We start from the raw sequence: 17,892 nt of genomic DNA on the forward strand, positions 1-17,892 counted from the left end.
GGGAGTGTGGATTTTCACTCTGAATGTCACACATTTTTTCAATGAACTGTAACATAAAGGGAAAAAACTGACACTTCTTTCCTGGAAATCTCATGAACAGGCTTTAATCTTTCAGCCGTACATCAGCACTTTGGCAGGCACATATCTGACCAAGAGTCTCAGTACATTTGTGATCCTCTAATACTTCCAGCTTTACTCTATCAGTTGAGCAGAAAATTGAAACCAGTTGAGCTCACAGTATTCGTTTTTGGAAGTTTCTCTTTTGCTCTTCATTCGGTCTTCTTGAATTCAAGAGAAATCAGCCAAACGGCTCCCATTTTTGAGGCACCACTCCCTTTTCTTTTATCTTGCACTCTAAAATCTGCCTGACAACCCAAGGGTACTGCCTGCCAGCTGCCTAACATCAGGCTCCACAGGGAGGAGTCACATCCAGTCCACACAAGTTAGACTCCCTCAGCTCTTCCTCGCACTGTCCTGGCTGTGCATGTCCACTCAGCCTGTTTGAAATATAGATAAGCTGTCAGCGGCCGGTCTCCAGCTGTCTGAGGCAGTGGCTGGCACGCTTGTTGAAAACATGTCACCAGAGACGGCTTGGGGCAGGGTTACTCTCCAGCTTGCCAAAGGTCAACTGGGGTTTAAACTAAAAAAAAAAAGAGGAACTGAGTGTGCAGGCACAGTGAGCCTAAAACATTTACCCAATCAGTATTTACTCCATATTTTAACACCTTGATCCACAGGTATATTCATGGGAAAAACTAAGCCCACTCAACGATTTAGCAGTTTGTTGAACCACCGACTTTATCAGCACTTGAGTTGTTTTCTGTCAGTGAAGCAAGAGACTGACAAAGTCTCACATCATTGTCACTTGGTTATTTTCAAGTTTTCATTTCTGCAGTGCTCTTTAAGGTAGCACTATGGGATTTTGCTGAAGTTGAGTTCTGGACGTTCTTATTGAGACATTCTGTTGAAAATTAGGACTACAGTAGACCCCCAGACAAATGCCAGTGAAAAGCTGAAGACCTCTAAAAACACTTATAACTGCCTATTTTAATAGTTCAAACACCAAATATACCTTATGCATTAATATGCACAGTATAAACCATCTTAGCACCACAACTGAAGCTAACATCTGTGGTCCTACTCAATTCCACTTTTGGGATACAGCCAATCAGCGCCAAGGAAAATGAATGGCATTCCTGGATTGGTTGCATTGCTATTTTTAAGATATGCTCTATAAAAAAAATGTGAATTGGTGAAACCATCAACACTGAACCAAGAATAAGCAGGAGCTCACTGTAGCTACAAATCAAATCATCATCTTTGTGCTTGAAACTTGCTATGAAGTGTTGGTGCTGACATAGTATATTAGGTTTTCTTTAAGACATTATTGTATGCAACATCCCAACTTTGGTTTCATCTGTTCACAGCACAGAATTCCTGATTCGTTGAGATTTAACCTTGCAAACCTACCACTAACAATTTATTTTATGGATGGATTAGATGGCATTGGCATCCATCTAATGATGTCTGATGCTATTTATAGTGATTGGAAATTGTTGTGTACATTATAGAAAAAAGTCATAACTTCCTAAATTCAAAACTTTTTTATAGATCATATTAATCTTACTTTTCTTTTTAATAAAACCAAATATTCTGTGCCTTACTCTGATGGGAAATTTCTTGTGCATCATAAAGCTTTACTGAGATGCTTCGCATCACACAATTGTTTGATATAGAAAAAGAATATCAAAACATAGATAAAAAGATTGTGAGATAAAGACTGCAGGAATCCTAAAAGATTGAAGGCAGTTGAAAAATACATATTAAAACTTGAACAGTTTGTTCCAAGATTGGATTGTTTACTTATTCAGTGGAGGAATAGATGGAAAAAGATATCAAAGCTTGAGGCAGTTTGTTTCACACTCATAGGTGCAGTATTGTCTATGTGAAAGTAACAAGATGAATTCATAGAATAAAATATGAAAAAAACAAACAAACAAAACATCTGAGAACAGAAAATAAATAATCTGCACAAAACTCTAGGTGTTTATAATCATTATGTTTGTGGCTATTTTAAACTGAGCCAAACTGTCTGGTAATATTTAATCAGTACTGCAGTGTGGATTATTCACATTAACATTTTATCTGTCTCAACAAAGTACAAAAGGATTTGCAGCCAATATTTGTGGAAACTCAATTAATAACATGCACAAATATTTTATTCATCTCACTTTAAAATAGTGATGGTGGCTGTCACAATCATTTTTTACAGGTATTAATCTGACAGGTACGCCTACAGGCGGCCGTCCCTCTGCAGCAAACTTAAAATTCCTGACTCATCAGAAAATTTGATGACACATTTATTAGTCTGAGCGCTCCTGCATTAATGAGAGGGCCAATTAATGGATGTTAAATATAAGATGGCATATATGCATTTATAAGCCTGTGCAGCACTTCGCAGAAGTATTTATACATCTTGAACCTCTTTACCTTCTGTCACATTACAATCATAACCGACTATGTATTTTGATGGGAATTAATGTGACAGAAGAACAAAAGATTGTCCAAAATTATGAAGAAATAAGATACATAGTTTTATTATTTTATTTTAGAAATACATTTGTAACACCCTCCCTGCTTTTTGTTCTGCAATTACAGCTGCAAGTCTTTTGGGGTGCAACTCCATCAGCTGTGGTTTTTTCCTTATCTTTCTTTGCAGATTTGCTCAACCTAACATTTTTAAGGCAAGATTTTCAATTGGATTTGAAAGTTGAATTTGCATATTTATTTTTTTTGTAATTGTGGCTTTAAGAATAATGTGTGCAGACTGGCCTAAAACTCGAATTTGCTTTTATCTGACTACCTCTTTGCTGTGTCTCTGACACAGAAAGCAACAAACTTAGTTTTCTTCCAACCATGGATTTTTACTTGCAACTCTTTAGGAATTGCCAGATTTGTGGTGTATTCCTGCTTCTCCTACATCAGCTATATACAGTATCTATGTAAATAACAATTCACACAACATTTCCATTTCTATTTGTAAAAACTGTGAACAGAGTACATGTTTTTCCTTCTTCCTTCCTTTGTGCTGATCTAATCACATAAAATCCACCCAAAATGTGTCACAGTTTGCAGGTGCAATTTGACAAATGTGAAAAGCTAAAAAGTCTGAGTACTTTTGCAAAGGACTGTATACACACACACACACACACACACACACGCACACATGCACCCCTGCACACAAAGAAACATTTAAAAAGTGAGGGACTACATCAGTGAAAATAACAATTTCACCAGTTTCACCAGTTTTAAATGAAGGACTTAGAGGATTTTTGCCACTAAAATGTGCATAAATTTAGGATTTCTATTTGGATTTCTATTTGCATGCCTCGCCCTGCGACCTTGAGCATGTGAGTCACCGGGGATGCAGAACAGTTTTACTGAGAGCACATGGTGGTTTTTGCAAGTGTAAACAATTTATTCTCAGTCGACCCGCCGGCTGCTCAGCTCAGCTCACAAGTCAATAGGCGTGAGATAATGTTTATTCGTGCACGCACCCGGTGGATTCCCCTGACAGACTGTGTGCCCCCCAGCAACCGGTTCCCATCTTCTCCTGACTCTCCGCCCCCCCTCGTCTCAGAGTCTGTGTGCATTATCACCAGAGACAAGGCTAAGCAGCGAGACAGGAACCGTGTGCTGATCTCACCTGAGTGATCCCTGTTGCATTGGCAGGGAACCAACACCGATCCTCATCGCCTGACACTTCCCAAAACGGTCCCTTTACTAAATCTGCCAGGCAGGGATGGCTCACAGTTTAGATAGGGAAGAAGAAGTTGGAGAGAAAAGAAGCAAAGAGTGCAGGAGGAGGTGAACACGGACAATGTCTGTGTTTGAGGGAGCCAGTGGACGTCTGGGAGATGTCTTCAATTGAGCGTGCACAGGTCCTAAATGGGTTTTCAGGGAGGGAAGGAAATAAAAGAGTCTGTCATCCTGCACTCTGCCTCTCCCTCTGTCTTCCTTCCCTATCTTCTCAGCCTCTCTAGCCACCTCTCATCCCTCTATTATTAAGGCTCGGTAATGAAATGTGGAGTGTCTCGTGTTGGTTCCCAGGCTCTGGCAAACTGTATTAGTGTGTAAATGGTGTGGCTGTAATGAGAAAGCACTCAGGCCAGCTGGGAGGACCGGACCTCGGCCCGTGGTTTGTTTGTGAGCGTGCACGTCTGAGCCTGTGCATCAAATGAATAACAAGAGAGGTTTCTGAGGGGCCGCAGTGGTGTTTCTGTCCTGGTTGCCAATCCTGTGATTGTTAGGCTCCAACAGAACAGAGACGCTTCTAAAATCTATTTGGTCAGCAGCAAACAATTCAGCATCAATGTCAGTGTTGCTAACCTCATTTCAGGCTTTATACAGGTGAAGAATGCAGGCGTCACAAAGGTTTATCCCTTATGGACTGGCTTCATTAGATCTGTGGCTAATATCACTTAAATTTCTCCAAGGATAGCTTTTCTGTCCTGATCATTCAGACACACAGCAGCGCTTCTTTTAAATCATTTCCCCTGCAGGGTTCACCTTGAACCTGAGCTGTAATTAGCCACCATGTCAATTGCTAATAGCTGCACAGCTTTAGGTTAAGTTGTCCATTTTTCTACATGTAGCCGTGCTTGTACGTTCAGAACCAATGTCATGTTGGAAGAGATTTTACACCTGACTGGTTTCCTTCCAGTTTTGCCCTTTATTAAGCTCCATCCATCTTCACATTAAGCAGTTTTCTTGTTCTTATTCAAGAAAGTGATCCCATTAGCATAACGGTACCACCAAAACCAGGGTTTTCCACACTAATTAAGCTTCTACAAGTTTTACATCTGAGATTCATTTCATTTTTTATCTAATCTGACCGGAGAACCTTCTTACTACATGGTTTGCAGCAGTTACTAAGCAAGACCTTCTTTCAACAATGACTTTCTATATTTAAAGTTTTTTTCAGGTGATTAATGTAGGCATAACAAACTGATTTTTCATCTATCCAACCTAGACTGACTTCATGCAATCTGTGGCTGCATTTTACCAGTTAAATCTGTTCATCATTTCAGAAAAAGAGGTTTTCAGTCTTGATCCTCAGGACATAGAGCAGCGCTTTTTTTTTTTTTTTTACATCCTTTCCACTACCGAATTCACCTTGATCCTGAGCTTTAATTAGTCTCTGTGTTGCTGTCAAACCCAAAAATCTGCACAGTTTTTGATCAAAAAGTTCACAACATGTCCTTAAAGCGGTGCCTATTTTTGCTCTACATTGTGTTCTTACATATTGTATGAGTTTGCGATGCTCAAAAGAATGGTTCTGACTTCTGGATTTTGTTTTTACGTTCTCCACAGATCTACTGCCTAAAACAGTGGAAAGCGTCTTCATCTTCCAAGAGGCGAGCGAGGGTGAGCCAAACGCTGCTGCACCAACGTATGATGCCATTGTAGTGGAACAGTGGACCATCATTGATGTAAGTTTAGATATTTGTCTTTTACTCACTAAATTGGTAGTTTGCTTGTTTGCAGTTATTCATTGGGATGAGATGATCCAGCAAATTGAGAACTTTTCCTTTCGCCTCAGCTCTTTATCACCATAAATGCCTTAATTGCCACAGATAAAACCCTGGTCCATTAATGTATCCTCACTTATGAACAACACACCAATATCCTTCAACTTCACAGCTTGAGAATCACATTTTTCACAGTTGTGAACCATAGCTGCAGGCTTCAGATGTTTGATTTGATTTGTAATCATTGTTATTTATTACTGTTTTTAGGGTATTTTTTGACAGTAGTGGCCTTTATTCATTAGTAGCTTCACAGGAATAAGGGCAGGAAGAGAAGGGAAGAACATGCAGTAAATGACTCGCGGTCGGGAATTAGACCTTGGACAGTTACTTCTACCACTGAGCCATCTGGTCCCTCTGATTTGTAATGACTGAACAGCGGTCTATTTTATAACAAAATGTACTCTTCCTTTACCACTGAATTTGACTTGTTCAGAGATATTTTGCCCATCCTCCTCCACCTCATCCATGAGCCAACCTCACTCCCAGAACCCCAAAGGCAAATCTGGCGAATCTAACTTTATGGGAGATGTGTTGTGGCTGTTTGTCTTATCAGGGACAAACAAGGCCTTATCTGAAGGCCGATTAGTGTCTTTTCTCAACAAGTTCCAAGTTGGAAATTGATTTTTCATGGGAGTAGAAAGAGTAGCAGGCGTTTAAAGTCCTCTCCTCTGTTCGTGTGTGTTTTTAAGTTGTCTCTTGCAGCTCAGTGCGCATATGTTTGTGTCCGTCATTTGACAGTGTTCGATTTTAGGGTTTGTGTCCCTATATGTGTGTGGAGATCCTATCTGTGTAATTGAATTTGGACTTTTTTGTTGCCTGTGGTTGTCCAAGTGTGAAAAGAGACTATTGTCCTTCTAAAATATGTCTCTCTCTGACTGACCACCATGGCGCTGATGGCCTTGTGTGCCAATAAAAAGTCCCTTGCAGTCCTCCCCTCATCTGAGCTGAATGGTAATACTGTTACAGTTAAATGGATTTCAAGGTTTCCTCAGAAACACCAACCAGGAGTGATGCCAAACCGTCACCAGTGTTCCAGAAGATCCAATCAGCTCCTCGCTCCTGGAGGCTTTATCAAAAGCCGTTCCACTCGAGCGAGCTGCCAATTCAGATTGACACTTGCTCTTTCACAATGGCTGATCAGGGCTGCACGTCATTTCCATTATCTGCAATAACTGCCTAAAATTGATATGCAAAGCATCCTCACAGCTTCTTATTGTTTCATTTCTGTAATCATTAAGATAGAAAATAAAGAAAATTAATTACTGTCAGTTTTTCTCCCTCATCATCTTTAGTTAAATAATCTCTTCTCGTGAATGCTTTTATAGTTTCATGCAGTCAATTGTCTCAGAGTTGGTTGAATGTATGAAATTCAGCAAAGAGCGCATACAATCATTTATATTGTCATTAAGAGGGAGTTTGTCATTTCCCACTCGGAGACTGTTTATCAGCGATTGCACAAACGTATTACAATATTATTGTTTCATTCATAAACTGGTCAGAAATTATAATAAGATTAGCATTTGAAAAAGACTGAGTTGTTAATGACATCAGATCCACAGGTGCTTTAATAATTCCTGCATTTCACTGGAATATTTGAAAGTTAAAACATTAAACCAAACAAAAAAAATCTGACTGATTTGACACGAATACAACGAAAACAGCAAAAACTTGAGGAGGAATTTACAATAAGCTTTATTCTTTACTGACTGTAGAGAAAATGTTTAAATGCAGTGGTAGAAAAAGTTTGGACATTCATAGCAATAGAGGAAAAGTAAAACAAAAGAGAATAACTGAAAAGTTTTGTTCAAAGCTAAATACAGCATTTTGCTGTTGCCTTTGGATCAACAAAAAAGCAATGCCTCATGGTATTTCACATTAAATGGAAATAAGTGTCAAAAACTTTGTTCGTAAGAAAGCTGGGAACAGACATGAGTACTTTCTATGCTGAAAAGATTAATACATATAGTTAATAACAACAACGTCTATGAAAGGCAAGTGAAAAGAGATGGTCAAATACAAACACACTGAGCCAGAAGTAGATTATATGAGAAAGAGAAATAAAGACATCACACAAGGTCAATCTATACATCAATGACCCAGTCCAGGAAAGAAAGGAAACTAAAAAAAGAAGCATACCACAAGCACCTTTTATGGAAATGCTAAACAAAGAAAGTACACAAAGTTTGTGTAGGCAATAGGTCAGTCAAGGACAAGCAGCTAAACCCAGAAGCACTCAACTAGGAGTAATTTCACTGAAATTGAGAATCACAGGGGGTACATAACATTACTTGCAGCAACAGCTGCCTCATTGCCTATAACTAGGAAAAAGAGGCATCTAAACAAAGAAGCATTTTCTGGAATTGTGTTATATAGCAAAGAAAAACACAGACGTTGCAAAGTAAATGATAACAAAAGTTTGGCATAAGCCTCCGTTAAGAAGACAACAAAGCTAAACACAAATGCACAGAGACCCACTTTCCCCAAAAAAGAAAAAGAAAAATTACACAAGGTTCATGGTTAGCAATGGATCAGTATGTCCTGTAAAGATAAGAGACTAAACATAGAATCCCTAGTCGAGGCAAAGCTTTTATGGAAAACAAAGCAGAGATTAAACAGAGTTAATGGCAGCAATAATTACCAATAAGAAGTGAATGGAGTATGGCAAGAGAAAATACCTGAATGAAGAAAAGTCAATGGAAAAATGCTCAAAGTCACCAGGTGCCTTTTTATTTTCTTATTTATCCTACTTGGTTTCTCTCCATTTGAGTTTTCAAATTCTGTATTACTATTTTTTACATAATAGTTGATTCTGGATGCTGCATCTAGTTGTTGACATCAACACTCCATAGAGGATATCCTGCTTCACTTTACTCAATGGAAAATTGTCACATTTATTTACAATTATGTAAATGCAGCTTTACATAATTATTACAGCAGTATTTGACAACATTTAACAAAATGCAGTAACAAATGTCCATCTTGAGAGTGCGGATCCCATTTTTAATGACAAATTAAAGATTAATTAATAATCAATTAATGACAAATTTTTAATAGACTGGAAGTAATCAAGCTGCTTTTCCCTGACGTGCAAAGAGCCCATTGATGAGTATTTTCTTTGTTTGATGCACTGCATTGACAGATGATTTTATACTGATTCATATATTGCAACTAAACCTTTTTCAATTTTATTGTCGTCTTACACAAGCACATCTTGATGTTTGGTAACCAGCTTAAATAAATCAAAACAATTGAGTTTTGGCTTTTACAATTACATAGAAAAAACCTTCATCAAAAGTGATGCTTCCAGAGATTTTCTGTGAGGAAAAACTGCAGAAATGTATCATTTCTTGTCCTTAAAATATCATGTGAAGCTGCATCATTCTAAACATGTTTTCCTTCCTGGGCAAAAACGACCTGAATAGAAATAGTTGTATATAGACAGTGAAGTGTCAGAAAATGAATAACTATTCAAGAACCTCCACTAAGAAACTCCAATTAGGACTGGCTTCTCATCTCTTGTATCCTGTGGGAAAAATCAATACAGGAAAACAGAAGCTTCCCTGAAACTAATGTTCTCTCTCTTATCACTGAGGTTCACAGCAGCAATGACCAAACAAAATGTATTCGCCTTCAGACTTCAGCCCGGGTTGGAATGAATATGTCTGCTCACCATCAGCAGCTGCAGGGAAATTTATTTATCCAGAGAGTCTAAATGCATTAGCAGGAATGTGTTATATTTCTGTCTTTGAAGGCACAAAATATCCAAGCATGTGTTAGATTTTTTTGTAGCAAAAACGTGAACCAATCTTCTGCTTTGTGTATCTGATGTGCATGAAGAGTCTGATGTTATTAACATACGCAGAAGCTTTCCTTTCAAATTGCTTTCCTTGTAGCATTTTTAAAAGCACCATTATCCACTTGAGCTTTGTCAGATCTAGTACTGGGCCCATTATTGAAAACACATGTTGGACCACAAGCTGTATTCTGGTGTCTTACGATTATAGAAACTTTCAGAAACAGACTGTCCTCTGAAATATCAGATTATGGTCCAAGAAAATGTTTCTTTCTACGGTCAGAACATTTAACAAAATGAAAAAAGGGTAAAAAAAAAAATTGAATGTGATGAGAATTGGGAAATTTAAAGAAAAGTCTTCCAGCTGCAGGATGAGGACCAACGGGTTCATGTCTGAAGGATTGGGCCCCCACTAATATTTATGTTCATCTCTTCTTCTTGAATCCATTAGAGTTCCTCTTTCACAGCACAAAATTTGGAGATGAATCATGTACAATAATTTACTGAGGTTTGCATCAGTCAGTTTACTGTAATGGTGTAACATGTTGTCATGGCATTGTAGACATTTCTGGAACATTTTGCATTTCATTTTATGCTTTTTTCTTTCTTTTTTTGCCTTTTAAGAGAAATGCCAAATGGTTTGGCATTAGTTAATGGACTTGGCAGGGATTCTTCCACATTTTTCTGAATTTTTGTTGTCATTGCTGCTTTAGCTTCTATTTAGGCTTTAGAGAAAAATCATCAGCTGAAATTTAACACTCAACAGTTTTCACATGTGTTGTTCCTTCTTCTAATATCACTAATGTGAGGGATGCTTGAATAGATACAGAAATGGGGAAAAAATGTCTTCCAGTTGTTAAAAAAAATTGCATGTTTGTGTTTTCGTAAAGTTGCTTTCTGGTATAACAGAATTTCATAGACAAGTTCATAAAAAACCAAAATGACATCTTTAGCCATTATTTAAGTCAAATTAATTTAAATAATATTCAGTCCAAAACAATGAGAATATAAACATTTAAATCTGATTATGGGTTTATTAAGGAAAAAACACCACTAGCCACTGAACCACATGGCCAGCAGGACTTGAAAGATAAACCAAAGGCATACAGATAAATAATGGCAGCAATAGTTCCATCAGTATTTGTGTGTCCATCATAAATTCATTGCACAACTTTGTTGATATTCCGCTAATGTTGAAAAAACTTAATGTTGCAATGGCTATGTTTACATTAAATAAGAAGTGCAATTAAAATGTGAATTTGTTCATTTGATAACTCATTAAAAGCATGACACACCATTAGCCTCCTACAACTTATTGTTGTCTTTTCCGCCAGTAGAAACATCTGGTTATTGATCACATGATTGGTGTGATTGGCAAGTTTTGCAAAAATAAATCAATGTCAATAAAAACCAAAAAGCAATTTCTTCCTAGCTGCAAAACCTTTTAGGAAAAAACAAGTTTTTTCAAAGTTGCCGTATTCAGCTAAACACAAAGGCACTGGCCAACCAGAACTTTCTACGGGAGTAAAAACAGATGAATGCTTGAAGTTAATGATGGCACCTATCAGTCAGTAAGTTCTCCAGCAGCCTGAGCTTATAGTGACATAACTATAGAGACAGCTCATTATAACAAAGAAATGTTAACCCATAAATGAGGAACAAAACTGTTCAAAAATCAATACCGAAGCACCTGACCCTGTCAATATCAGGGATTGTTCTTACAGGATGACTTCATCCTGATCCCAAGAGAAGCACATTAGCATTCACCACTGATAGACAATCATCTATGTAATCTTATTTACAAGCATATATTGCTAACTGGGTTCAGTGAAACCGAGTCGGTTTGAACTGAAGAAACAAAAATCTGCTCAGTTTCATTTAACACTGAATAGCAAATTTAAGCTGCAAACCTTGACGAATAAAATGCGAATAATGTTCCATATCAAATTCGCTAGCGTTATATAAGAAAATATGTGACTGCGATGCTTGCTACTCTAATTAGGCTCAGCAGAATGTTTCTTTAATATTTAATCACAGTAAAGAAATTATTATCCTTTTCAGAAAACACCTGTGCCTTATACAAAACTCAAATAGATTGTGAGCCATCTTTGACTGCAAGAATCAGCCTTTTTGTAATTATCATTAACTTTTTTCTTAAATGGGTGTTAATGCTGTTGAAAATATTTTAAAGCTAAAAAAAACGCTCTGTCTCTGCTGCTGTTTATGTTCCCCCACAGCTGCAGCACATTCAGATTTTATGCTCACCTGCTCCTTGCTTCAGTAATAATTATCCCAGTATTTAGGCTTCCATTTTAGTTCACTCCTTGATGGGTTCTCCTATTGTCCCTCATCATTGCTCTGTCGTCTGCCATGTTCCGGATTCTCCTCACTTTCTTCCATCTGTATTTCCTGTCAGTTGCCTTTCAAAGAGCATCTGTTCTTGACTTTACTTTACCTGCCTCCTGCCTGTGTTTTGGTCGTCTATTACTGGAAAAACATAAGCACAATACATCTCAGTCTTCTGGTTTGAGCTGAACCAGACATAGAAGGTTCTCCATTTTCCAGTTATGGCAACATTGAATTTCCACAGCTGCCAAAACTGAGACAACTTCAGATTTTTTAAAGTCAAGTTTAACATGATAAGTCGAGTCGACTTTGACTATTCACTGTGACGTCATGGAATCTCAACAGAATGATTGCGATTCATAGGCTTTATTATTTATATTCATAGCAAACACTAGACAGAAGTCTTTAATGCAGAATAAAAAAAAACAGAAAACAAAACGTTATCTGAAATGTGGTCCGAAAAGTTGCACAAAGTCGAATCTGACATCTTTTTCCCAAACATTGGCTGGTACTGATGACTTCAGCTTGGACAGTTGCACCAAGGAGTCTAATTATTATGTTAACCAGAATTGTGCAACATTGCAAACAAATTTATAAGCTGATCACCGTTAATTTAGGGTGCAGTTAAATTCAGTGCACCCACCTTCTGCTCCAGACTACTCCAGGGCAGCAACTCTGACTTTGCAGGACAAACCAACATGCCAACGACGGCCAGGATAGGCTTTGTCAGAATCTCAGAATCCAGCTTGAAATATATTTCTAAATGTTCTCACACAGTGTTTTTGTTAGAATGTAAACTTGCCAGGGCAGAAGCTTCGACACGTTTAATCACTGAAAGTGTTATCTTCATGTTAACAACTTTACCACAGTGGCATACTCAATATGCTTGTACTTCCGTCTTGAGAAAGTATGCTGTCCAAGTCTTCCAAAAAGCCTAATTAAACATCCAGACACAACATGTGTTGCTTACTTGCTTAAAGTCACCTGACTTAAATGATGAGGTCATTAGCAGCAGACGTTAGATAATTTAATAATTTGGCTGAGATGTGCTGAGATGTGAGTTTTCTGTGTCTGCTCTGTGGACCACCTGTGGATGTTGAGAACTTTTTCCCCCATATTTGGCTCAAACTCTGTGATTAACTCCAACCTAGTGACGACCATAGCTGTTGGGTGATGTAGAGGTCGGGTCCATCAGACATACTGCTCCATTTCTCATGAAATCAGTGATGTTATTTATTCAAGTCATGAGTTCATAAGAGCACCAGTACTGACAACTATGTGCTGTGATACTCTAATCATTACATTACAATCACTTGAACTTTTAACATGTGCAGCTTAATTTTCTTTCTGAGAGCTTAATGTCATTATTAGATGGAGTTGACATTGCTTAGGAAAACTAATGATGGTCAGTAAATAAAATCTTCTTTTTACAGCTTAAAGGGATGTCATTAGGTAGAGTCACACGGTAGCTCAGGCCTTGAACTTTGAACTCTCAACCCTAAAGACAAACCAGACAATGTGCAGGGGGAGATTTAAGAGAATGTTTCTATCCCTGCAGAGAGACACACACCCCTGAAAATTATTGTTGACAAGGTTAAAATTGAAGAAACGGCAGTTCAAAGTAAAAGCAAGTGACGGGAGCTTAACAGTTCCAGCACTGTTGTCACTTATTCCAAGAATTCACTTGCACCAGCAGCTTTGAAGAGAAGCATTTCACAGACGGCACAAACTAAATTATGTCTAAAATGGGATTAGGGTTCAACATCACAGCATCAGTATGGCAGCACAGGAATCTTTGAAGAAATGTTATTAAGGCTTAGACAAAGACAACTCAGATGAACACAAACATGTTGTTTTTATGTTGTTTTTTTTACCCTGTAAATTGGGTTCCCAAAGAAAATTTTTAAAAATCCACAGAGTCCATTTGGTTCAATGGATGCTCACAGGTTTGTTTTTGCACGTAAGGCAGCATGCTGTTTTGTTTTGCTTAATGTGAATCCTCAGCTATTATTCAGACTATGAAATCATGTCCTGTCTGTGTGATTCTGTTTGAGTTCGGTGTATGATTGCTGAGGGTCGAACGTGTTGTGCAGAGAGCTGATGAGTCGCCTGTTCATCATATCTCTATTCTCTGTGAGCGAGGTGAGAGAAGAGCTGACCTACATAGAGGGAGAGCAATTTGCACTCTTCCTGACGGTGAGAGATCACATCCTTTCTGTTGGACGGGGGAGAAACGTTCCACAGGGTGTTCGAAAACACAATAAACACCAAACCATCGTGCTTAAGCGAATCAATAACTTTATGCTTTTGAAGTTGAATTAACTTTGATTTCTAACTGAATCAGTTTTTAAAGATTTTACCTACCTTTCTAGCCAGCCTGTGGCTCTTTATAGAAGCACTAGTTTTCTTTTTAAACATCTGCATTGTCAGTTATATCAAAGACACATTTCAGCTCTTACATTTTGCAGTTGGTTTCATTTGAAAAGTCCTTTGACAGTCAAAAAGCCTCATTTATAAACCAGAGGAACAATGAAATCTGATCCAAAGGTCGACTGACGCAGCAAAGCATTTCTCAGAATATATTAATAAAAAGCCAACTTTAAATGGGAAATTGACCTTATCTCTCAAGAGCAGAATTTGATTCAACTTGTCATTTATTATTTTGCTGGTTGAATTAAGTTATTGAAGCCAAGTATGGTAATAAATCCGTCACCATGTTTAGTCACGGCTGAATAGAAACTTATTTATTCTTTTTGTTCCTACTTTTCTTTAACAGCATAACAAGTCACAACATATGTCAGACGTTGCTCAACCCACTGAGTAAATTTTGGTTGAAAGTTTACTCGAACAGCACTTAAATTGTGCATAGAAAACTGGGTAAGATGTTTCCTCTAAAGATTTATCTTGACCTTGCTACCTCACCTATAGTTTTGTGAGTTTGTCAGCTTTTGACTTGTTGTGTACAAGAAACCACTTTCAGTACTTTCTCTAACTTTAAAGCAAGCGAGGATATGAAGGGGTTTCTGCAGATAATGGTGCACAACACTGGATCATTTTTCAACCCTTATTAGGTTTTGATAGTTTAAAATAGTCCCAAGTTAAATTCTAGTTTATTAATTTATTTGAGACACATGTTTGGAATGAACAAATATTGCAGTATCTTTTCCTTGTTGGGGATTTTGGTTACATGAAACATAAAAGATAATGAACAATTTTAAAACACAATTGCAAAAGAAAGTAAACATAACACTCATCAACATTCAACAACGCAAAGCTATCAATAAAATGTAGTAAAGTTAGTCTTATTATTTAAATTTGTTTTAAAAAATCATCTAATTGAAGCATAACTTAACTAAACAAGCTTAATGGTTTGCTTAAAAGAAGATTTTTAATCTTGTTATTAATTCATAGCAGAAAATGTTTTATTCTGTTCTGAGGGGTCAGTCCATGATAGGTCTCAATTATGTTTAAAGTAAGTTGGGAATCGGGAGTAAATGTTTGAACTTGGGAAATAAGCAGGACCTTTATTTTTATTCTTATTTTTTTGCAGTTACTGAGATTGTAGTCTAAAGAATGAACCATTATGCTTTTTGACATAAATGGTTGTATTGTCTAGCAGAGAACAGGCTGTCTTTTAAGTAACAATAGTCCAGGAGGGAAATAAAATTTTTATTTTAATTTTATCTTACATGAAATGCTTGTATTATAGTTCTTCCTTGTAAAGTGCACAATAAAAGCTTTTACTAACACACATAATGAACTGCGAAAACTCCACCAGCTGATGCTCAGCTCTCTTAACTACCCCATCATGTGATATCCTGTTACACCATTTGTCCTGACTCAGATGCATGATAATGGCTTGTAAAAGCTAAAGTCTGGATGCACTCTAAGATTTATTATTGTTGGAGTAATCCAGTTTTAAGCTTGTGAAAGGTCTCCTGAGGGATTAGGTAGAAAAAAATACCGGATAGAAGCAATAATGCCTAAAACATTTTCACTGGCATAAATGTTTGGTTTTGTGGTCGTCTGTTGTACATCCTTGGACTTTCATTTGAATTCCCGTCAGTCTTTGGAGAAAAGAGATTGTTTTGTGGTTCTTCAAGTTGGAAAGTCACCACCTTCCAGTCACACCCACCTGCTTCCAGTATTGAGCTAGCTCTTCACTGGTGGCAATTTGATCCAATGATGGAGTTTGCTGGATATTCTTAGATATCCTGAATCTGTCTTCACACAACTGAAACTCTCATCTTGAAGTTTGTAAAAAATGCAAATTAGAAAACCGATCTTGATTTGAGACGTTGTTTTGATGCAAAGTGATGTTGGCTGCCCAGTTGCCTTTGAAGGTAACTATTGCTAAGATGTTTTCCAGCACATCTATCTTCTTTCACATCAATCAGTCTGCTGTAAATTGATAGTTTAAATCTTCATTTCTGCCTATATGATCATGCTGAAGAAATTTCACTTTTGATCACTTTTAGGAGAAAGTGCTCCCCCAAACCCCCCAAAAAACATTCCAGAGTAGCTTTAAGGTGATTCTTTTTATATATCTCAACATCATTGTAGCCAATCAATGATGCATTTGAGAGCACAAAGTTGAGCTGCTGAGTCTTAAAAGGTTATTTCTGCCCTTTGAGAAGTAGATGTAGACACCTCTGTTGCTGTGACAACGCTGCATGTTGAGCGAAGCAGCCATGATCAGTATCTGAATGCCCTCTTTTTAAAGCAGTTTGCTTTATTATCAGCAGACTTTGTTTAGGTCTGCAAACCCGTTGACCCCCAAATATCTGAAAAAACACACAGAGAGCTGGTTGAGAACAGTATTATGTCTTTTTTTACTGCCTTCCAGTGGAGGGCAAAGGCAAGGAAGAAAAACACCAGACTCGTATTTTTGTTGTGTGCAATCACAAAGTGCATATGAAACAATACTTTGACCCTGTCATAGGAGAATAAAATTCTCACAGGTTTACTTTTCCACACTTTGCTGAATTTATAGTTACACTTTGTATGAGAATATGAAGGGAATCTGGGGGGGGAAATGTTAGTGTCACATATCTTTTTGTGTATTATTTAAACATCTTTTACAGGATAAACTTCTACTTTTTTCCTACTTAGATACCATTCAGTAAGAAAGTTGAACTGTGTTTTTAGAAACTGTGATTTTCACAGCAGTCAGTTTCATGAAGGGTTCAAAGTAGCCTTACTTGAAATGGTAAAGCTGCAGGTATTCTTTCTGAGCCATTGCCTTGCAGATATCATCGACCACAATGTGATGACTTTGTTTTTCAGACTCTCGGTTTCGTTGCTGAAGTGCTGATGCAGCGAGGTGGCCCCTGAATAATAAGTCAGGGGAGAGCGAAGGAGCCACACTCCAGGACTAAGATTAACTCCCGCCTTCTCCGAAACCATTACAGAAAAAATATTTCTCCATTTACTCTCAGGGCAGATTTGTTTTTGAGAGTGAGTCCAATGTAAACCACAGAAAATGTTGATGTGCTTCTTTAGAGCCTTTGGAAGTACAGTCAGATAAATAGCTGTAGTTTGTCTTCTAATGATTAGCAACTTAGAGCCTGTTTCAACTTTCTGAGCTGTTTGTTCATTTTGTCAGTTTGGTCAATAATATGTGGAAGAAAAATATTAAGTTGTGTAATCTCCTAAGTGCTTGGGAAAATGATGAGCTCTGCACCTTGATCAACATATGTTTAGTAATTGATGTCACTGAACTGTAGAAAGTGCAGTGTAAGAACCGGAGTCATATTTTCCTTCCAAACAGGTAGACTTCATTGCAGTCTTTTTAACTGATGCTGATCAATAGTTTTTGGATCAATATCACCGCTTCTCTTCCTTACTTGTCTTCTGTTCAACATTTTTATGGATGGATGCTCATGATTAAGCCACTTAACTCTGACTCATTAATCAGACTGGCATAAGAAATCTCTACATGTTCCCATTTCTTTAATTGGATGCATAAAATACTCCAACATACCACACAATATGACAGCAAAAGAAAGAAGATTTAGGAGCTCTCAAAAGCTGCTTCTCACCAAAGAACTTTTAAAATGCAGTAGATGATTAGGAAAGTTGATGCATTTCTGTTTCTCTTTACTGATAAACTTGGAGGTAAACCAGACCGTACTAAGCATTTTTAGAAGGATAGTAGGTTGT

At 37.5% G+C, this 17,892-nt stretch overlaps 1 protein-coding gene across 3 annotated transcripts in view; it reads left to right on the forward strand.

The window, feature by feature from the left end:
• Positions 1–17,892, forward strand: part of rftn1b (raftlin, lipid raft linker 1b) — a 139,345-nt gene that overhangs the window by 101,387 nt on the left and 20,066 nt on the right. For all 3 annotated transcript variants that reach the window (XM_028012631.1, XM_028012629.1, XM_028012630.1), the window contains exon 7: positions 5,374–5,492. In XM_028012631.1, the coding sequence (XP_027868432.1) occupies positions 5,374–5,492 (119 nt within the window). The remainder of the gene's footprint in view (positions 1–5,373; positions 5,493–17,892) is intronic.

The sequence above is a fragment of the Xiphophorus couchianus genome, chromosome 3, assembly GCF_001444195.1.
Source record: "Xiphophorus couchianus chromosome 3, X_couchianus-1.0, whole genome shotgun sequence".
NCBI classification, from domain to species: Eukaryota; Metazoa; Chordata; class Actinopteri; order Cyprinodontiformes; family Poeciliidae; genus Xiphophorus; species Xiphophorus couchianus.